At 47.9% G+C, this 22,343-nt stretch overlaps 1 protein-coding gene across 3 annotated transcripts in view; it reads left to right on the plus strand.

Moving 5' to 3' along the window:
• NTRK3 (neurotrophic tyrosine kinase, receptor, type 3) overlaps positions 1–22,343 on the plus strand; it is a 226,263-nt gene that overhangs the window by 105,060 nt on the left and 98,860 nt on the right. For all 3 annotated transcript variants that reach the window (XR_001412371.1, XM_014944753.1, XM_014944754.1), the window contains exon 12: positions 20,079–20,267. Coding sequence is in view for 2 of the 3 variants with exons in the window: in XM_014944753.1 (XP_014800239.1) it covers positions 20,079–20,267 (189 nt within the window). In the remaining variant the exon portion in view is untranslated. The remainder of the gene's footprint in view (positions 1–20,078; positions 20,268–22,343) is intronic.

Below are 22,343 nucleotides of genomic sequence, written 5' to 3' on the forward strand. Positions count from 1 at the left end.
CGTGCATTAAAATTCTGGAAAATCCCTTTATTGGAAGGGATAGTCAGTCTGTTCTCTCTTTTGGTGGGTTTTTTTTTTTTTTTTTTCCCCTATGCTTTATTTCTTCTGGTTTTGGTCTTAATTTTCAAAGAGGGTTCATCATGTTGGGCAGCCCTGCTAACAGGCTGATGGACACTGGGCAGGCTCAGGGGAACCTGAGAAGACACAGTTCTTGAAGTGTGTGAATTTTTAAATATTTTTTTTTTTTTTTTTTTTTTTTTTTGGATGTGGGGTCAAAAATGAAACCACTCTGTGTAAAAGGCAGGAGGAGAAGTAAGCCAGGTTTAGACAGCGTGGAAAATGCTCCTTCCTTCAGAATTAAACCCAAGCAAAAACCCCAGACAGTTTGAAATCTAATACTGAGATAGGTGCACGCACAAACATCTTAACTGCTAACCGAGTAGTATTTCCCCTACATACAGAATCCAGCTACTGCTACTGGACTTGTTTGTCTGTTTGGCACAGTGGGCTCTCGTGGCCAAAGGCTACAGAACAGAAGGGATGGGAAGAAGTGAATGTATCTAAAAAGAAAACAAACCCAAAAGGTATCAGAAAACAACACCGTTGCTGCTGTAACAGTGTGTGGTGGCTGGCTTAAGACACAGATAATAGCTTTGCTTTCTGTATTGCACATTTAACATCTGGTCTAGCGCTGGTTTCAGCTGGTGGTCTGCAGTGTGCTGGATGTCCCTGAGATACTTAAGAGAAAGCTGATGGCGTATGAGCAGAAGGTGCAACAGGAACTTTGAGCTCTCGTAAGGCTCCTTTAGCTATGTCGGAGAGTAAAGTCTTCGGCGGGTGTGTTGGTCTCCTGTTCTCCATCTCCTTTAGATCATTGATTCTAGACAAGGTTAACTTTTTTTAAGTCTGCGCCGCTAGAGCCGCGCTGGCACTGGGGAGTCTCAGTGCCAAGATATCAGCTCTTTGAGGGACGTGGGGTGGTTTGTTTTGTTCTCTCCTGCCTCTGACGTTGCAGGTAACCCCTGGGTGGTTTAATCAGCTACCTTGGAGTGCATCTTAGTTACATTACTAATTTCGCTAGTTAACAGAAGTTAAAAGCTGCACGTATGGCTAAGGAACGTTGCATGGTGTCACTTGTAGTCTCCATGAAATGCCGCTAATTCCATAATCAGAAGCTAAAAGCTGCACGTATGGCTAAGGAACGTTGCATGGTGTCACTTGTAGTCTCCATGAAATGATTCAACTCTGACACATGCAGCCTTTTAGCAGACAGCGCTGCTATCACTCATTTTTGGGGAAAGACTTAGCATTTCCCACATAGACTCAGAAAAAAAAGTTTACACGTGATGCTGGAGAAACTCTAGAGCTGTGAAAACTTGGCAGAACTTTTTTTTTTTTTAGAAGTTCACAGATGGAAAAGAGCAGGATATGGTGTAGGGGAGGACTTTGTAGAGAGGAGTTCACAGATGGAAAAGAGCTCCCAAAGATCTGCTAGTATGCAGCTAAGCATGACCGGGCGGACCGCAGTTGCGTGAACCATCTGCAGTGGCAAGTTGTTGATGCAGACAGATTTAACAGACCTGCTCATCACCTCACCTAACTCGTGATGCAGCTTTTGGGGTGGAAATTGTAGCCTTTCATGCAGAAGTCTTGCTCTGCTGTAGGTAAACTCCCGGGCTGTGGGTCAGTCCTGGACCATCACACGATAGGATCCTCTCAGTGGAAGCTTGTGTGCATAGAGCTGTGTTCATGTGTGTGTAGTAGCAGATACCTGTGTTGGAAGGGGGCTGTCCCGCTTATGCAAATGTGGTTTTCTGTGTTTTAAGGTGGCTGCCAGAAAAGGTTATGGTTTTGCTTGTGTGTTTTCAAAGGGCAGGAGGGAAGAGGCTGGAGCAGGGAGATCCTGCTGGGGTGGCTTAGGAGTGCTCTGCCTACATAGAGCTGTCTTAGCAGCATCACCATTCCCCACTTGAAATGCTAAATTATTCTTCTCCTCTGTTGTACAATTGTTTTATGTGCTTTTCTCAGCAAAATCAGTCGAGAATTGATAATTTATAAGCTCTTGTTTGGCTTTTTCACTCTTCAAGGAGGAAAAAGAGAAAGATAAAGCAGAATGCAATGCCACAAGTAAAGGAGTGTGGGGGATGCAGAGCTGGGCACCACCTTCTTTGTCTGTGGGGTCTGAGGATGTGCATTGCTCGTGCTGATGAGGTGGTCAGTCTCTGCTGCTGGCTCCTTAGGGTCTGCCCTTGCTGCCCACTCAAGGAGTGATGAGGTGAGCCATGAGCATGCCTGTAGGACAAAACAGGGTCTCAACCTTGAGAGGTACCAAGCATGGTCAGTCCCAGCAAAGTTATCTGAGTGTGAGCGAGAGCAGAGCATTGCCAGATTTGTGCGTTTCTGCGCGTCCAGAGTGCCGTGGAAAGAGGGAGATTCGACTCGGCAGGTAGAAGGAGAAAGCTGGGTCAGCTGCCATCCCAGCTTACACCGTAAAAGAAATACCCTGTGGCAGCATATTCCACACTTCGGAGCTTGAGCCCTGCCTGCTGTCACGCGCACCCCCACCAACGCAGGGATGTGTCCTCCTGCCTGTCCACCTTCCCCCAGCCACTGCTGCCCTGTGGGCACACATCCTACCTCCGTCCCACCCCACTGCCTCCACGCGATCCTCCCTGAATTGCAGTGAGGACACGGGAGGAAGGAGCCGTGTCCCCTGGGAGCTGCCCTACTTTGGGAATTTTGGGGAAAAATGAAGCAGTATTATCTTAAAATAGAGACAAATATGATAGCTTTATAGAAAGATAAGTAGAATAAGGAGACACTGCTTAGATAAGTGGATAAATACTTAGGTGCTGTAAATAACTACGTAGACAGATGGGTGCACAACCAGTCCATAGACATGGGTGATATCAGGATGCTCTTGTAGAAATAGGAAGGAGGCACACTAGTTATGTTGTCTTGATCCTGCTCTCAACTGTTTGTCCCCCTCACTGATGTTTCTGCCAGAGCAGTCGTTTGCGTGGTGAGCTCCTGCTTTTTCTTGGGAAGGCTTGATTTCTCATCTCCAACTCTGTAGCTTTCCAAGCATTGCATCTCCAACTTGGAGAGCAGCCTTGGAAGAGCGAGCTTAATAAAGCCAGGAAAACCCATTTATGAAAACAGGCTGATTTGGACCTGCTTCCAGTTCTGCTCCTGTGGGTTCCTTGTCCAGCAGGACGGGGTGAGATGAGCTGTGGAGAATCCAGCCTCGGCAGCTGTCTGCCCACCTCCAATGCTTTGGTACCCACTGGAAGCTGTGGCATCTGTTGTGCTGCCTCCTCTGCCTTAGAGGGATTTCATCCTTTAGCAGATGGTCTAGAAATGCAAAACAAAGTCTCAGAGTGGACTGTTGACATCCTTCCTTTGTAGGCTGTTCAGAATTTGGTTCAAATAGTCTATATTTGTCCTGGGTGTTTCAAACCGTGCTTTGGAGAACTTGGCTGGGAAGGTCTGGAGAACTGGCTGCCTCCCAAAGCTTTCCTGTTACAGATACTCCTGCCTCAGTTTTCAGCTCTTGTGCTTCTACACATGACCTGCAACAGAAGCACAGTAGTTGCTTAAATGGAGGGATGTGAGATTTTTGTGGTTTCCTCAAAAGATTTCGGTGTTCAGCTTGGCTCTAGAAATGGCAAAAGTGGGTGTGGGCGATGATTTTTCAGAGCAGGTATGTCGTCTTCTTTCTGGCAGATAACTTTTTGCTTTATCTGCTCTGCCTTCCTGATATAACCAACACTGGTCTCTCCCACTGGAAAATAGATGTTACTAGATGGAGTCAACAGCTGATATAACTGTATCGGTCATGTCAAGTGATATGCTGTCAAGGGATTCTGAAAGCTTCTCTTAACCTCTTTATTATTTTTCTGGTTGCAATTTATCCAAGGATATAGCTCAGCAAATGATTTTACTATATACCGGTCTCTTCTTCTGTAAGAAACTTCCCATTCTCACCCACTGATCCCCACTTTAAAGGAAAGCCAGAAAGATTTCATTACCACTTTACCAACCACCTGCTTGTTAGCAGAAAAGGGCCAAGACTTGTCCATGCTTCTGAGAACAGACTCTACTCCCACCTTCAAAGTTGTGGCTGGTTGTGAGTAAAGGGTGAAAAATACCCCAGACTCCCCAGTTCCAAGCCTTCCTGGGAGAGGCTACTGGCAAAGACGTGTTGGTTCATAGCACTACCAGAGACTGTACTGAAATACAGTTAAATATAGCAGAGCCGTGCAACGCCTCCACGTGCTGGACGTTCAGCCTGTTCCTTGCTGTGTGCCGAAGGAGGAACACGGTGAAACTGCTTGTTCTTGCTGCTGTTAGGTGGAAGATGCTTGCTATCTTTTTGTGTCATCCTTGTGAGAAGTACGTTTGGGCTGGACAGCATGCACGTATCCCCCGGAGAAGATTCATATTAGCCACAGAAGAAAATTCTGGGCTAATTCATTGGGGAATTACCAGAAGATGGGTTTTCTCTACAGTGCCCTCACATGGTCATTGGGCAGCAGAAGTCCCACTGGATCCATCTTTTGGTTTATGCCTGTTCTTTGGCGATTCTCATTAGAAAACATGCTTTAGAAGAACTTGGTGCTTCCAGCAAGTCTTGAGGCTCTTCTGGTCCCATCTTGCCATGACTTATGTCTCCCTGCATCCTACCCTTCTCCCACCTCTCATTGTGCCACAGCTGCGAACGAAACCAGCAGCTCCCTGCACCGTGCTACCATCGGAGCTGCAGATTGATAGCTCCTGGTTGCAGAACACTTGTCAGGGGCTTGACAGGCTGCTCAAGGTTGCCTGATGTTGCAGGGTGGAGGTGGAGGGAGGGAGCCAGCGAACTGTGTGCTCACGGTTTATAGCCCTCCTGGTGGGACTGGTAGGCAGCCTGGCATAGCAACTGCTCGGGGCATTTACTAAGAGATTTATGAGTTTGTAATTTTCAGAGGCCCTGAAGCAAAAGTGTCTTTAATTAAATTTTGATTCTCTCTCTTCTTTCTCCCCCTCCCCACTCTTGTCCCTGCCTGTGGTTTGTTTACTGAGACCCAGCAAAGCTTTCAGAGAACAGGTAGGAGTCTTTAAGCGTAGCCAAGAGGAGCAGAGGATTGCAAAGCAAACAAGCAGATGGCAGATATGATAAAGCAGCCCCTGGTCGGCTCTGCCAAGCTCAGAGAGGGCTCTGCGATGCAGTTCAAGGGTCCCGCAGTAAGAGCTTCCTGCATCCCTCTGCTCTGAACATGGATTTGGCAAGGTGTCCGAGAGACTGATGGCCAAACCGTGTTCCTGTGCTCCCATTTGCCCAGTGCTCGGATTCTGGCATTGCTTAGGGCTACCTGGAGAGAGGGGGTGCTGGGGATGAGACTGCCTTATGTTGCTCTGTGTTGCTGTGGCTGACGTGCATGTGCAGCTGTCCGTATCTGAGTGGTGATCCCCTCTAGAAAGAGAGCACAGAGCCAAAAGAAAGCAGGCAGCCCCCATATATTACTATTTTGTTTTTCTTTAAGGAAATTATAGAAGAACAAGATGAGAAACTGGCTTGGCCTTTGTGGTATACTGTGAAGGGAGCAGGGGCGGGTACCTCCAGGAGATACTGCCTTGGCATTGCCTAGGACTTCCCCCATTGCCAGTCTTATTTTGTGGTCCCTCCCCAGCCACTGACTCGGTGGCAGTGTCCCTACCCAGCCAAGCGATGTCAACCCCGTGAATAGGTTTCCATCAACCCACTCAGCCCTAAAGAGCTGCAGTTAAAAGGCTCTGGAGACATAATTGTGTCTGCAGCGATGATTTCCTTGAGAGGTGGGATGAAAAGTGGCTCCGTTCCACTGCTGCTGCAGAGACGTGATAGCTGCTTCTGGAAAGGGGCTTGGTTGTGGTCCAGGTGCCTCCGCCACCACAGCTCTCCCTGCCTTGTGCTGCTTTCCGGTCGCACGTTTGTGCTGCCTGCATGCTTGAGCTCTGCTCTGTAGGGTGCTACCAGCCTGATGGGTGCCTCTGGGCAGGGGAATTTGGGAGTGGGCTTGGCAGGGTCTGACGCAGGATGCTCTGGCAGCCTGAAGTGGGCTTTGTGCAAGGGGCACTTGGCCTAATGCTCAATAGACTCGTGCTACTCCCAAGTAGAAAGCCACCAGCCTTGTGCAAGCTCTCTTTTTCTTTTTTTTCTTTTTTTTTTTTTTATTTCTTTCTTTTCCTCTCATCACCACGCTGTGGGTGAGGATGCTGTTTATCCCACTCACTCCTTCCTGCTCCCTCAACGGTGCAGATGGAGAAATCGCTCGACCTCCGCGCGTCTGCAGGTCTGGCTTCCCAGCATGGCTGTGTTGTCGTGTCTCTTGTCGTGAGCTACAAAGCCATCAAGCAAGGGATGTGTTTTGGGGGCAGGGGGTGTGGAGCAGGGAGGCAGCGCTTAGTCATGGAGGTAAATGCCAAACGCCCCATCTTTCTCTGCCCTCGTGGCTCTCAGGCTAACGCGAGGCAGCTTCCCTCCCACCTGCCTTCAGGATGCTGATGAAGTAGCTTGGGGGTAGGATGTGGAATATGTGTAGGGAGACAGGGATTTGGCTGGTGATGGCTCTTATGCTTTCATGCGGTGAATGCTGGCAACTGAGGCTGCAAAAACCAGCAGAGTCAAAAAAAGATTCTGAAGGTCTTGCCTTAATGTCCTTTCCTGTTTTCAGGCCATGACTTGTGCCAGCCATGCACTGTTGTGATACTCAATCTCTTGTATCCTTTCAAGAGTCCTTAGTAGTGTTCTTCCCTTCTTCATGCCTCTCTCCTGGCTACAGGAAGATGTTTGTTTTGATTCTGCTGCCTCCAGGGCTGAGACTGTGTTCAGGTGCCTCTGGTCTCACATGGAGCTTCACATGACTTCTCCCCGTTCCCCAACCACCTACTGGAGCATGTCCATCTGGTTCACTCCCACCCTTCATTTCATTTCTGAAGCTGGTCTGTTTCACTGGTGTCTTCCAGCCAGAGGCCAGCATCTCCGTTAGCTCCTGACGTTGTAAAGGACAGAGGTGGATCTGGGGGTGATTCCCCTTGGGGAAGCTGGGAGATGAGATGTGCTGTGCCCCAACCTCCATACTCGTGTCGGGCACCAGCTGCTTGCTTCTCAACTGGAATTGGTAGACGCTGCATTTCTGCAGACCCGCCTGCTTGCTTTAATTGCAATTTACACTCTTGCTGCATGAAAACTCTCGTCTTGAAAAGTGTTGGTGTCGGGTTGACAGGGTGGCAAGAGGCCGAGCATTTCTAGCTGGGTGCTGGAGGACTCGCAGAGGGGGAAGGTGCTGGGAGGTGTGAGGCAAGCTCCTTGCAAGGGCTGTGCAAACCCAGCGATGCGGTGACAGGCGATGTATTTGCTCGAGCCTGTATTGAAATGCAAGCGGTGTTCCTCGCTGACCTCCGATGGGAGCTGCCTCCATGCCTGTAGCTCACCGGTGAGGAGGGGGGGCGTGCTGTGCTGTTTAGAAAGGGAAATTTCCCCAGGCCTTGGAGGAATTAATCATTTTATATGCTGGACTCTTGCCTTCTGACTGATCTATCTGAATTACAGATTAACTGGCAGCGTGGGGACAGAGGAAGCCATTTCAATGAATAGCTCTCTAATTTATTAAAGGGGTTGTTTGAGCTGGTGGATAGACAACGCAGTGAGTTCTTTAAGTAGGGAATTTTTTTCTGTCCCCCTCTGCATCTCCCAACCTTTTATCCCATGCTTGTTTTATACCTCTGTTCACAGGACCCCCCTCAAACTTGATGAGGGTTCCAGCAAGCCAGGTGGAAACCCCAAACCAGCAATACTCATTGCAAATGAGCTGTCAGCTCCCAGAAAGTTGTAATTTTAGAGCCTCTCCCTAGGGGCCACTTCTGTGACTTTTAAACAAAATGACCAAGGACCATAAATTTTGGAGTAAAGCGTGACACCAGTGTATTGATGCTGCAGTTGGTATTAGTTGACCCAAAAGCATTGGTCCCTTTCCAATCAGTTCTGCCTTGAGAATGTCAAGGGCTTCCCCCCTAACCTGTAAGTCTCTTGAAAACCTGCCACACCTCATTTCTTTAATGATTTTCTCTTTAACAAACGTTGATTCCTAGAATTGGCACTGGAGGTGTCAACCTTTGCTGCATTATTGATGTAAGCATCATGGGCTGGGGAGTAGGAGGGCTGCCCAAACCCTGGCCCTGCTTCCTCTCCCAGTTGCTCGGCATGAAGGGAAAAAGTGTTTGTTTGTTTGTGGATATTTCAGACATGGACTTCATATTCCAGAAGAGTCTCACAATATTGTGGGAGCAGATTCAGGATTTAAACCATTATACAAGTTAAATATGTTTTGATTCTATAAGCACCACACTATTTATCTTGGGATAGAATAAATCTGAGAGACTGATATCACTGCAGCAGATCACCTCAAGGAACGCTGTGGAGGGGAAAAAAAAATAAATAAAATTGACTTTCTGAAAGGCAGAAGTTTTAAATTTTCATTGCCCTCGTGTGTGAACCAAGCCAAACTCTGGTTGCAAGGATTTTTTAGTATTTGTTGACCATCTAAGGATTTGTCAGTTGAACTGAAAGATTTTAAGTTTGGGTCTACAAATTCACACCCTGAGCGAATGCAATTGCTCACTTGCTGGCAGGGACTGGGCATGCTGGGTGTCTTCTGGAAGTGAACCCAGTCCATTGGCATCTGCAGCCTCAATGGCCGCTTGATGTTTTCATAAAAATCCCATTTAAAAACAAAAAGGTCAAAAGTTTACCAAAAAAGCAACAGCCAAAAACTATTTTTGTTTGAAAAATTACAAGCAGTATTAATTACTGCATGAGAACCAGATGGCGGTACTGACCAGTTTCGTTTCATGGTCCAAGAAGGATCTGGAAAAAAAAACGAGAAGAAAAACATAGCGCAAAGACAAACCATGTGTCGTGCCAGGTACTTTACATTTTGAGCACTCTTTCCATCTGAAACCTCTGAGTAATGCAGAGCAGGGCATTTATTTATTTTTTTTAATGTGATTTTTTTTGTCTGGACAGAATATTAAACCAAAATAAGGAGGTCTGAAAATTAATGTCCTGTAATGACAGCAAAATCCCTCAGTGTCTCGGGAGTCTCATAAATTGAATATTTGGAAAGGGGACGCACAGCTCCCTGGGCTCAGAGGGGCTCTGGTTACGGCTGGAGAAAATAAACCTTCTCGGCACAGGGGCAGCCGGGCTCTGGGGAGAAGGCGCTGGTGTCAGCATGAAGTGATGTGGCTGGAAGATAGCCTCATCAGGCTAATTGATCTGGAGCCTTTGCCTTTCCTGCCAGGGCTGCCTGTCTCCTTACCCATAATCCCCACCCCTTTGATGGCCTGTCAGGAATATGGGACTCGGCCCAGTTTTACGTCCATCCAATAACATAATGAAATTGATAGTGACACTTCCATTGGCACTAATTTCAGTAAGAGATTGGAGCCAGAGGACAAGCGGTTTGCTTTCATGGTAGCTAAGCTTTCCAAGTAGAGCAAGATGACCCAAGACTGATCTTGCAATGGCCAAGGCGTGGGAAGCGGAGTGATGGGAGGGGGACAGAGGCAGCAGGTGGACCCGGGCAAGGAGCTAATGAGAAACATGCCCAGTGCTTGCCCTCAGTGTGTAATGGCTGGTGGGAAGTGTGTGGTGCTGCCTTGATTTGCGATGCAGAGCTGCTGCTGGCAGGGTTTCTCTCCATGGATGGTGTTTATTAAGCAGCATTGGGCACCAGTCTTGGTAAAGATCAGGAAAACCCTCAGGCAGGAGGGTAGTAGTGGTTCGAGCTGTTGCCTCTGTGATTCTTGGTGTTTTGGGTATTTCCTTGGCTCAGGTCAGCAATCCAGCAGCAGGGTGGACATGCTGGTGGTGGAGCTGCCAATGGAGCTCCTCACCAAGACATCACTGGTGGCCTCCTCGTGCTATGGGAGCTCCACGCTGAATGGGTTGGATACCATGTCCCAGAGCTTTCATCCAACGTTGGCCACAGTGTTGAAGATGATACCGTTGCTGCAGCTTTAATGCACACAGTGTGCATGTTCGTTGCTGGCTAAATTGCAGGGTGACACTGAGGTGTAGCTTAAACCACCTCAGCTTTCTTCTCCGTTTTGCAGCTGTTCAGCCAAGGTCTGGTTTGAGGTGGGGGAGAGCACCGCGTCGGTGTTGAGCTGGAGTTTGCAGAAGATGGCCCCTTGACACCTCGCCAGCAGCCCTTTCTCCAGCCTCACACTGCGTTTGCACATTCACCCAAGCAAGGGCTCGGGGAAAAATGTTTATCAGTTTGTCACAGTCTCACTCTGCAGTGGCTGGTGGCCAGGAGAGAGGATAAAAGCCTTGGACTGATGATAAATTGGAAATGCAGAAAGGAAATGTGTCTGCTCAGCACTGAGCGTGCAGCCCTGCACCAGCCTTGGGTGTTTGTGTGGGGTCACTCAGCCCCTGGGTGCTGGATGCTCTCAAGGAGGCAAAATGCCATCAGGGGCAAACTTTTTAGGAGGGCCTTTTGCAATGGAACAAGGGGTAATGGTTTTAGACTAAAAGAGGCAAGATTTAGACTAGATATAAGGAAGAAATTTCTATATATATTTCTTATATTTCACTACCCTCACCCACAGTGAAGTTGGTGAAACGCTGGCCCACGTTGCCCAGAGAGGTGGTAGATGCTCCATCTCTGGAAACATTCAAGGTCAGGTTGGACAGGGCTGTGAGCAACCTAATCTAGTTGAAGATGTCCCTGTTCATTGCAGGGGGAGTTGGGCAAGGTGACCTTTAAAGGTCCTTTCCAAAACAAATCATTCTATGGTTCTATGACCATATGGGAGCCCCTGGGTGTTTACAGCCATGGGGTCCTGAGGCTGAGGGGAAAGCTGCTGCCTTGCCTGTATCCCCGTGTTGGTAGCACTGTCCCCCTCGGAGTGCTTGGCAGCAGATCTGGGCATGCCTGGATACCTATGAACCCTAAGCAAGCCACCATCCACTTGGGAAGGGGTGCGAATGAGCAAGCATCTCCCCTTTAACAAGTGCTAACATGACCCAGGGCTCACCAAGTGCGTGTTAGTGCTGCTCTTACGTGGACAAGGATTGTTGCTTTGGGAGACATCTCCTGTATGGAGCAAGGGAAGGGCTGTGGGTTGGATCTGCAGATCCCAAAACTTTCCTCTGGAGTAGCCAGGAGCGAGGAAGCGGCAGCACGCAGGAGAACTGGGGGGTGCTGAGATGCCGGGGCCTCCTGTAGACAAGCTGTAGGAAACGCCGCAGTATATAAAGAGTGTCTTGAGAACAGAAGAGATTAGAAAGCTGATATGATGTTATTCCGATTGATTTTGCTGTTGTATTTATACCTGGAGGTAAAGAGCAGACATACTGGAAATCAATTGGCCCTGTGCTCTTCCCCACTCCCTCTGCAGCGCCGTTTGAATGAAATGCTTATATCATTTTTACGGTGTGTCTGTGATAGGGATGAGTGAGCCAGGAGATTAATAGGTGCTGCCGAGGCCTTTACCCAGCCGCTGCCCGGCTCTCGCCTCGTAAAGCCTGCACTGCTCTGGAGTTCAAGGTGCCCCCAAGGTGACAGCTTGGTGACTTTGTTTGGGAAAAAACAAGAAGCAAATCTCTAGTCAAGAAGAACAAGAGGGGACAAAAAAGAAAAGGTAAATGGCAATAAGTGGAGAATTTGGGCCAAGCAGGATGGTTCCCAGCTCTGGATCTGGATGCAGTGGGAAGATGGAGACCTGGGGGAAGAAATGAGGGTTTGGCTTCAAATGGAACCAATCCCTTAAAGAGGGGTGGAAATGATGGCCTTGCGCATGTGAGAGAGGGCAAAAGGAACCTTGTTTTGATGTTTCGTTGCACAACTGGCGCCAAACATCCACCCAAATGCCCCATCAGCTCTTTCTGAGCCTTGACCTTGGGGCTGGGGCAGGAGGGCTGTGGCGGGGCTAAGTGGAGACTTTGCCTGCACACAGTTGCCACATCCCCAAGTGCCCCTACTCACTCCTCCTCCCTCATCCAGGTGAGTGTTTCTCTGCTCTGGGAGCTGCTGGTGCTGACTCTTACGTTCCAATATGCCATCTTAGGAGGTGTCTCTGCAAGAATGGATGTGTTGCATCTCAGCTGGCTCCTCGCATCCTGCGTGGAGCATGCATGCCCAGCAGTGGGATAAATTGACTTGTGACCAGCAAATGGGGAAAGCAGTGGGTGGAATGGTGGAAGGTGAGTGGGGATGGTACTGGTATCACCAGATGAAATATCATCTTCGTCCTCACAGCAACAACAGCATAAAACACACTTTTCTTCCTCTTCTGTTGCCTGTACTACTGGCTAGTTGTTTCACCTGACCTCAGTGGTGAAAACCTTTTCCTGTTGGCAAATAAAGTGGCTTCCCAGTATCCATCCCCTGTTCTGTGTGAAAAGATGTTGGTTTGTTTATACTTAAAGATCGGGGTCTAAAATATTCTCCTGTTTACAGCCCCTTTCCTGGTTATACGCTTTCTGAGCTGAAGAGGTTTTGTGCTGCTGGGCTAGGAGCTTTAAGCCTAGATGTAAAAATCCCTGCTTTGCCTTCCTGCAGGTGCTGGCTGGCTTTGCTGTCACACATGGCCCTGGCTTGTCAGATCCCCTCCCTTTTTAATTATCAAATTGTCTCGTTGTTTTTAGTGTAAGCATTTTCTCTTGCTTGTTCTGCTGGATTTACGCGTCTGTGCCATCATGTGCATTGACTTTATATTTTATATGATTTGATCTTAATGTTTCCATTTCTGAGTGTGAGTGCTTATAGGATTTGTGTCTAAGCTCAATAAATAAACCTGAGAAAGGCTGGGGTGGAAACGATGTGTGAGAATTGGAAGAGGTTTTGGGATCCTCTACCCCTTGATGGGGCTGGAGGGATGCTCCGTGCTGGGACTGTCCAGGCGGCTAAAGGCCAGCATGGGCAAGGGGAGGAATGTGCAGGGCTGCTGTTTTCTCCTTTGCAAGAACCTCCTTCTCTCCCTGCAAACACCTGAAAAAATCAGAGAGAGAAGGAAATGTCAATATGTAAAGAGGGAAAGGGGCTTTTGTAAATGGCAGCATTTTGGCAGACTGTTTCAAGTAAGATCCTGAAGTGGTGTAGGGATTGCCTCTGTAAGGACCACCCCCTGACAATGGACCTCACAGCCCTTTTTTTAATATGATAATGTATCTGTAAAAGAGGGTGGAAGATGGCAGCAGAGTAAGGGAAGAGCTACGTGTCCAACCCAAGTGGTGGTGGGTGCAGGGTACCTGGACCTGCTCCTGACTACTTTTCACCCTGAATGCAGTGGGATTTGCAGCTTCTCAAGATGGTCAGGGCCCTGAAACAATAATCTCATTCAGGAGTGGGGAAAATGGATTGCTTCTTGTCCATTTTCTCCTGCCTTCTCTCCTGGAAGGGCGGGAAGCTGAGGATTTGCAGTAGACCCCTTTGAGAGCTCAAATTTATGTTCTTGAAGTCTTTATCTATATGCAAAGCTCAAGGATATGGAAGGTCATACGTGCTGTTTCCCCAACAAGCTGATGGGAGAGTCTGCACCCCATGGGCCATGGCAGAGGAGGGGTTGGGACCTTTGCAGGCTCCGTAGCTGGTCATGGCATGGTTCCAGCCAGAGCTGTGCTGTATAGGCCAGCCTCTCCAGCAGTGCCCTCCAGCTCTCGTGGCATGTTGCAGGGGTTGTGCAAGGATGTGAGGATATCCCAGGGTGAATTTGGGGCAGGGAGACAGAACTGAGCTGTGTGGGTGTCAGAAAAGCCTCTTTGACTTTGTTGAGGTGGTGGTGACAAAGCAAGCGCACAAGAAGCTGGAATTAGGGAGATCTCTGTTTAAAGCCCAGTGTTTTGTACAAGTTGAGGGATCTGTTGTGGCTTAAGGGAAGAGGCACCGCGTGATGGATCATCCCACAATAGACGGTTGGGATCAGTGACCCTGGGGATGAGGAGAAGCGGCTGCTTCCCATTGCAGGAGGGCAGGGGACGTACTGGGGCTCATGGCAGTCTGGCTCCAAGCAGGTTCCACGCAGGCACCAAGAGCTGACTTGGCCCCGTGCCCACATCTGCCAATAAAAATTAAGAAATTGATTTCCTTTTGTTTGCCTGACAGGACGAGGCTCTCTTTATGAGACAGTAAATGCAATCTTGCTCTGAGCATGGCTAGATTTTTAATTGTATTTGTTGTGCTTTCGCTTATTGTTTTATGAGTTTCAGTTCCTTTCCTTGCTGGTGCAGAGATCAGCCCTGGGGGGGGATGGGTTGATTTCAGCTCCAGCAAAAGGTTGAAATTTTTTTAAAACATTCTTTTTTTTGTTTTCCTGATGAGCTGAAGTTTGGGGTTAGTTTTCTATCTGCATTAAAATAAACATGTATGTGTGTATGCACAGCTCTGAGTTGTAAAGCAAGGCTTGAGAGATCCTGTGTTGAAATTATCTACTTGCCAGCTGGTGACATGGTCCTTTGAAGAACAGCATTTATGATTAAGATCAGGCAAATATGGAAGCGCTAACAGAGTTTTGAAGTCAGAGGAATAGGGGATTTTATATGTAATATATATTGGAGTTTAATGAGGTCTGCTTCAGTGCTTGCTATACAATGCATGGTGACCCACTTTATCGAGAGAGCACTTTTTTTCCTAGTTATGGGTCATATACAGTTCCTAATTAAGTAGGTTAATTATATGGCTGCTTTATATTACACAGGCAAATGCGGATGGCACAATTAGCCCTTGCAGTGATCATTTTTGATCAAAAATGATGTTCTGAATGATGGTTCCCTGAGGCATGGGTGGAGAGGATGGGCTTGCCCTGCAGCCCTGAGCACTCGCTGCCTTGCTCTCTGCTTCAGCAAACTCTGCATCTGCCCTGAGAATGTGGCCTGGGATGTGGATGGAGTTGTCCTCTCTGAAACCACGTGGAGAGATCATGGCCCCATCCTGGGCCAGTGCTGCACCTGAGGCGCCTCGGGTCTGTGGTGCCAGCGAGGTCCTTGCTTGGACTCTCTTTGGAAGCATCAATACGGGAAAAGCCCTCCCTGCTGAGGGCTGTTTGGGTGCAGGTGGAAAGTGCTGCAGCCTGGGAGAGTTCTGAGCAGTGTCAGGCCCTGTAGTTAAAAAGTCCTTGAAAGAAGTTTCTTTAACCTTTCCCTTCCCAGCCCGGCAGCGGCTGAGCCCCTGCAGCATCCCTGGGTTATCTGTTTCAGTGCTCAACCATCCGTACTGCTAGGCATTAGGGAAAACATTCAAACCCTAATCTCCCTTAGTGCAATTTAAACCTATTATTTCTTGTTTTATCCCCAGTGGACCCGGAGAACAGCTATTATATTTCTCTTTGCTGCAACCTTTTACATATTTGAAGGCTGTTATCACGTGTGCCTTCAGTCTTCTCCTCTCAACACAAAGCATAATTCTTTCAGTTTTCCCTTGGAGGTCATGTTTTCTACACCTTCGATCATTTTTGTTGCTTTGGAGAGGTTACTGTGATAGCAAGCTGGAGTTTTTGTTGTTTTTCACCTGTCTGCCTTGCAGCATTCATTATGTTACAGATATACATGAAGTGACCATTATCTTATCTTCTCCAATCTGTGGTTATTTATAAAGTACCCTATATTTCTGAGCCTGTGTTTTATCAGAAAATATAGCTCTTAGCCTTGATAAATAATTTACCATTATGATATGATCATGCAAATAGGAGCTCCCTAAGCAATTTATTATTATTTGCTTTATTTTTCTTAAGTAGCAAATTGTCCGTATAACACTGTGAATGAACTAGGTGATTCACAGACATGGACTAAAAGGTATATCCTGTTTCACAGGGCTTCCAGATAAATGAGGTGATGAAGGAAAACACCAAGCAAAACTCCAGTTTGGCCATAGGGAAGAGTGCTGAATAGAGAACAATCGGAGATTTTCTGAAAAGTAGAAACTGGAGGGCAATCTGGAAGAGTATTTGCTCAATATTTGGAGAGATGATAATATCAGGATGGATACAAAGCAAGAAGAGCTGGGACATTGCTGGGATGGATGGAGTATAGCCTGACCAGGAGGCTGAGGGAGGAAAGAGGGTGGAGATGAGGCCAGGAATGGTGGTGTTTAAATGAGGGGTCTTTCTTGGGAAAGATGAGTTGGCTGTAGAGGAGGTGTGGGAGGGAAGGGAGAAGAGCATTACTCCCTGTGATGTTTCCAAAAGCAACATTTTCAGGCTGCCTCGCTGCTCTTTTGTTAACATCAGATTCATTTTGATCCTGATTTTCTGGTCATTGCGGTTGACTCTCCCATTGGCACTGTAAAGGGGCAGGTTGGCAGTGGCTGTAATGCTGGGCTGAAGTAGGGCTGACCACCTCTTCACCCAGGGGTAGACCTGGGCAGTCCTAATATCTCCCCAGCCTTTCCCTGAAGCTCTCTGGCTCCATGGCTGCTGTTGACATTTCTTCCCTGGCAGGAAAACTGCCTGGGGTTAGTGTGGGGAGCAGCTGAACTCTGTCCTTGCAGACAGTGTGGGTGCTGCTGGCTGGTGAGAAACCTGCTTGGATGGAAGGAGAGGCATCGAAAGCCTTTCAGAGTATAGATGTAACGTTTTTGATGCTCAGAATGTATGAAGGCTTGTTAAAGTGTTAACAAATAGACTCTTTTTATAGTTAATATCCACAGTATGTTTGTCCATAACACAGGCTGAGTTATTCACAGAAACAGCTATTCTTTAGATTTTAAGTTCCAGAGGAACTCCAAAATATTTTATATTGCGTTTTAAGGTTGTAGAATGGTATATCAAGAGTTACCCCAGGCTACCCTTGACTATTATCCTGCGTTTTTACAGTAGAAAACTGGCTTATTTTCTGTATTCTTCTGCCCATTTCTCTGTCAAGCGGAAAGCAAACTTAAATCTTAAAATCTGTAGTTTCTTTCTCTTTTGACTCCATTTTTTCCATTTAACCTTACCTTGAAAATGCACTGCTGAAGTCGGTGAGAATTCTTCCAAATAAAGCCATTCGTCATCATTATACATCAGAAAATCAACCTCTTTACCTACTTAATGGCAAAAAATATGTTATTGCCAAGACAGATTTAAAAAGTTGAAGTCTAGGTAGCTGCTTTATTTCCAGGAGTTACTAATGGCAGTATATATTTTGAGTGTCAGAGCAATAGTCAAACCTATAAAAGTGATCAGTGATGGCTTGGTATCAATGATGTTTTTAAAGTTTGTCTCAGGCTTGTGCAGAGTCCAGTGCTTGCCTGAGTCTCAGAGGGGCAACAGAATGGCTGTGTGCTTAGAGGCAACTGGATCTGTTTGTTGGCAAGGAAATTGCCATCAGAACATGGAGTAATAGATGCTGGCTGTGCTTCATTTCACAAGGATCTGACCTCCTTGATCATGCCACGTCCTTTTAACCTGCTTGTGCCAGAGGGACACTGCTGTGATCTGTGTTACTTAAAAATGAGGAGGTGCTGTGGAAGCAATGCCAGCGAGACTTACATGCTGGCAGGGCTTTGTGAGCCCCCAAGAACTACCAGCAGGGTCTGCGCCAGCCTGATGAACGTCCCGTGGTTGCTTATGAAACCAACCATCTCCTTCCAGTACTAATGCTGTAGGAGACGTCCTCTTTGCCCCTTGTCACAAAGGTGTGATTTGTGCTCTCAAAGCAGAGGACAATGAAGACTTCTTTCATATCATTCACTAGAAAGGCTTTTCACATCCCACTGCGTGATTCGGTACACCTTCCTTTGAAGTAACACCTTGGCTGCTTAGGGAAAGTAATAATCCCTCAATAGCCTCTCCATCTGCTCCACTGCAAGAGACATCTTTATGATCTCCCCTCAAACTATTTACACCCGTCTATACCAGCTGGTATTTTTCTGACCTGTTCTGGGAACAGTACCTTGAAATGCAGAGGTCTCTCCTTCCCACCGCTGCCAGGCCATGCAGTGGTGCAGGGTACCGCCAAAAGGACGTGCACACTGTGCACGTTTGCATGTTCTGGTTTGCATGCAGAGACTTTACAATGTGGAAGAACAAAAGTCATTCAAACTGAAACTGCCTGTTTGCTGCTGGTGTTTGGAGAAATGCAGCCTGCGTAGTCCCAACAGAGGCATCTTGCGGCAAGAGCTGAATTTTGCCTTTGTGTCTCAAAAGCTGGAAGTCACGCTGGCCCAGGGAGTAATGTTAAAAAAAAAAAAAAAAAAAAAACGTTATAAAGTATCTTTAACCAAATGTATAAACTGAAACCAGCTGTAATTATTAAATTCAAAAGGAAAGCTCCTTTTGACTCATTGTAGTTCGCTTGATCATACTGAAAACATACTGCAGAGCTAACACAAAAAGGTATGTGAATCATTAGCCTATTTACCATTTCTGATGGTGCAGCATCTTCACATTTTCACAAATTATTACTAGTAAAAAGGGAACTCTGAAAAAAACATCTACTTTCATGTACAGGAAGTGAAAAATGTCGTCTTGGAAGTGCCGCTGCCGCAGGGAGTAAAGTGAAAAAAAAAAAAAAAAAAAAAAAGCCAGAACCTGCCAGAAAGAATTCACAATAAAGGGAGAGACGTTTTTCTCCTTGTGACTAAAACACCTGTCACGGCTGCTAGGACTCTGCTAATTACACAATAACTTTATTATATCCCACTTGGAAGAATAAACAATACTTGAAGCTCCAAAAATGAGCAGCCTTTAGACTAGATTAATGCAGGCAGAATGACTGCACGGAGCCGGTGTTCGCCCTGCCCTCCCAGAAGCTCTGGAGAGTGAAACTGCTTGAAGACTCCCTTCTTTGTTGCTAGTGCTACATAATAAAGTAATTGTGCAATTAGAAGTAGATTACTGACGGGAAAGAGGCCTTTTCTATGCAACGTAGGTTAAAGACTGGCCTCTCTAAATAGGTTTCAAGCCTCAGTGCAGCATCTCTGCTTGTTTTCGCTTGAGCTTCTGGTAGCCCCTAGTAGCATCCAGACAGAAGAAAAGGAGCATCTCTAGTTGAGTGTGGTTTTTCTTTCCATGTGAACATATAAAGGTGGTCCTCATGGAAGGTTGCAGTGCAATGCCCATGTTGCTCAGCTCCTCAGGATGCCATGTTTAAGCAGCATGGATTAAAGGGTTTCACTTCATGATGTAGGTGTTTGTGCCATGGGCTGGTAGGTCAGGTCCCAGGAGAGGTGAGTATAGGTGGAAATGGGGAATAATGTATTAAGGCCTGATGTCCCCTGAGTTTTTCAGCCTTGGCAGCTGATAGCAGAGACTGAAGTTAGAATGTCTAAAAATAAAATAAAGCATAAGCCTAGAATCAGGGTATAGCTGAATATTGTGAAATAGCTCTGTGTGTGAAGCAGGCCTTGGCTCTCGGGTATGGACGTTCTTTCCTTCATCACTTTACCTATGGGAACAAGCCTGCCATTGGGCAAGATTGGAGCAGTGATACTTTTGGGTGCAAGCACTTGGGTGTGAGGATTCAGGTCTCAGACAGGAACCTGAAGGAGTTGGAGCACGGCCTCTGGCTGGCCATCTGCGGAGAGAGGTCAGTGTGCTCCAATACATCCTGGGTCCCTGTAGATACCACCCTGACCAAAGGGCTCTGGGTGTGTGCCTGGATGAAACTAGAGGAGGGAAACAAGATGGGCATCGTATATTGGGCAAGATGAAGGGTCTGAATATGGGTTTGGGGTGACAGATCTTCTTTAGGCATGATGTTTCTCCAGTCTAAACTTCATTATGTGTTCTGCCAAGCTCATAATGCCAGGCACCACACCAACTGGTCTGTCTTGTGACAGCCCCAGGAGAGGGCTTTGTGCAGGACTCACCTCTGCTGTGGTGCCACCTGTAGCTGCTTGAACCCCTGCAGCCTGGTACCCCAAAACCAGGAAGGAAAACTTGAGGTGTCTTCCCTGTCCTGTGAGCTACCTTGGGATGGGTCAACTGCCAGGGATGCTAGGACAGGCATCCTGTCCAGGGGCTGGTGGTGGCCCACTGCCAACCCACAGTGATCTGTACCTGCGTGGTCAGGAGGGCTTGCGGGTGCCCTTTCCCCTGTTGTGCCTGACATGTGGTGGTCTTTGCAGGTCCTGTGGCAGTGATCAGCGGAGAGGAGGATTCAGCCAGTCCCCTCCACCACATCAACCATGGCATCACGACGCCCTCGTCCCTGGATGCTGGCCCGGACACGGTGGTGATCGGCATGACCCGCATTCCTGTCATCGAGAATCCCCAGTACTTCCGACAAGGTCACAACTGCCACAAGCCAGACACGTGTGAGTGCCCGATCCGGCCGGAGCCCCCTGCGAGGAACAGGGGACAGGTTGGGGAGAGGGGGGAAGGAGGGCAAGGAGGGAGAGGTTAAGAGGATGAGGAAAAAGAGAAGGAGTTTTTTGAGGAGAGTGTGTCTTGGTATGGTACAGAAACCAAAGTGAATCTCAGGTCTCAGAAATCACAACATACATGTAGGTGCTTCCAGAGAAGACTTTCCACCCTCACCTTCACCTCCCTTCACCCTCCCTCCGCCACCCACCAGTCACCTTCCCCCCTTGCCTGAAAGTGCCATTTGAAGCTGGGCTCTGCCTTATTGGCTCCAGGCGTGAGGTCCCAGGTGTGAGCAAGAGCCACCTGGGAGCATGGGGATGGACATGACCCCTGCCTGGCCAGGTAAAGGACTTGCCTCCCCTTTCTCCTCCAGCAGTTTCCCAGCCATGGGGCTGCCTTCTTGGCTCCTCACTGGGCTATGGAGAAGCTCAGGACATGTTGCCATAGATGGGGCAGATGTGTGGAGATAAAGAACAGGAGGCTTAGATGCTGGATGTCTTGTTTTCATGGGCTTCTGTAAAGCTTTTGCATCTTCCCCATATAAATCTGGGCTGTGAACTGGGCTCGTTAGACTAGCAGGTGGTGATTAAGTGGTTCTCTCTGTTTTGTGCTTCTAAATTCTGAGCATAAAAGAAAAGCACTGGGTAAAAAGATGTCTTTCTGGGAGTCCTGTGCTGCTTCCCATGTGAGCAGTAAGCTGCAGCCCTCCCCAACACGTGGCTTGCAGCCGGTAGATGAGTTCTCCCAGGCCTCTTCCCAGCCCTGAGATGCAAGCCAAGCAATGCAGGAGGTTTGGATAATGTTTCTCTCCTGCTATTGCTCATCCTTTTGGTGTGTCTTTTGGTCCCAGGCAGAACTGGAAAAATAAAAAGCTTGCAAAAAAACAAAGGGGAAAAAACTCTACAACTTGTGCTATCTCCGTGGCCTGGCCAGAGGTAGGGAGTGCTGCATTGAAGTCTCTTCTGCTCTCCCCTTGGCTGCTGCTGACTCATGAGTGCAGGAGACATAACTCAGCCCCTGGAAACAGGGAGGAGGCTGATCTCCCAACCTGTGGAAACTCATGTGGTGTTAAGAGCTCGGCAGGAGCAGGCTGCTCCTTGGCCACCGCTCCTCCCATCCGGGGAAGGGGAGATGCAACCACTGCTCCCATGGAGGGTGCTGCAAGGGTGCCCAGCGGTGCTGGCGCCTGAGCCGTTATCGCCGTGCTTTGCTTGCTGGAGTGGTGGGGTTGTACCCAATGAACGTGCTCGGCTTCCCTCTGATTTTCATTTTAATGTGCTAAATTTGGTCTGTTTGTAGAGAGGGGGAGGATGAGGGCGGTGATTAGGCAGGAGCGGAGAAGCTGAATGTAGCGTGGTTTTTCTGTGCCGTTAATTATATATTTTACATATCTTATAGCACCTCATCTCAAAATGATTTACAAACTCTGATGGCTTGGGAGGGGGGGGCTTCCCCGCTTTATTTTTTTTTTCCTTCCCATCCTGTGCTCTCTCGAATCTCTTTAATCTATACGCCGACCGTTGCAAGACACGGGTGTTGTTGCAGCTGTGCGGTAGCAGAGCTTAAACCTCAAAGGACTGAGTTTTGCTCCGAGCGTTTGGCCTGTGGGGCTTGTCAGAGCTGGGTGGGTTGCAAGGGAAGCTCCTCGCAGCAGGATTTGGCCTCAGACTTTCACTGGGCTATTTGATTAGGATCTGAAGAGTTCACAGAGTTGCTTGGGGGTGGCATCTGGAGCTGCTTCTCCCATGAAAGGTGCCATAGGGGTGAAAAGCAGCACTAGTGACAACTGGCACGCTTAGAAATCCACAGCAAATCACCACTTCCGAGCTCTGGGTATCCCAGGGCTGTGAGGCAGCAGGGCTGAAACCAAACCCCGCACACAGACACCCCCTTTGGGTGCTAACAAGGAGCAAACCACAGCTGCAGATGCTGGCAGACTGAAAGCCCTTGTATTTTTTCAATATGCTTGTCATTTGTGGGGCAGAACGCAGGCTTCAGGACCTCAGGCAGGGTTGGATTGTGTGTGT

This window comes from Calidris pugnax, unplaced genomic scaffold (assembly GCF_001431845.1).
Source record: "Calidris pugnax isolate Ruff unplaced genomic scaffold, ASM143184v1 scaffold70, whole genome shotgun sequence".
NCBI lineage: Eukaryota > Metazoa > Chordata > Aves > Charadriiformes > Scolopacidae > Calidris > Calidris pugnax.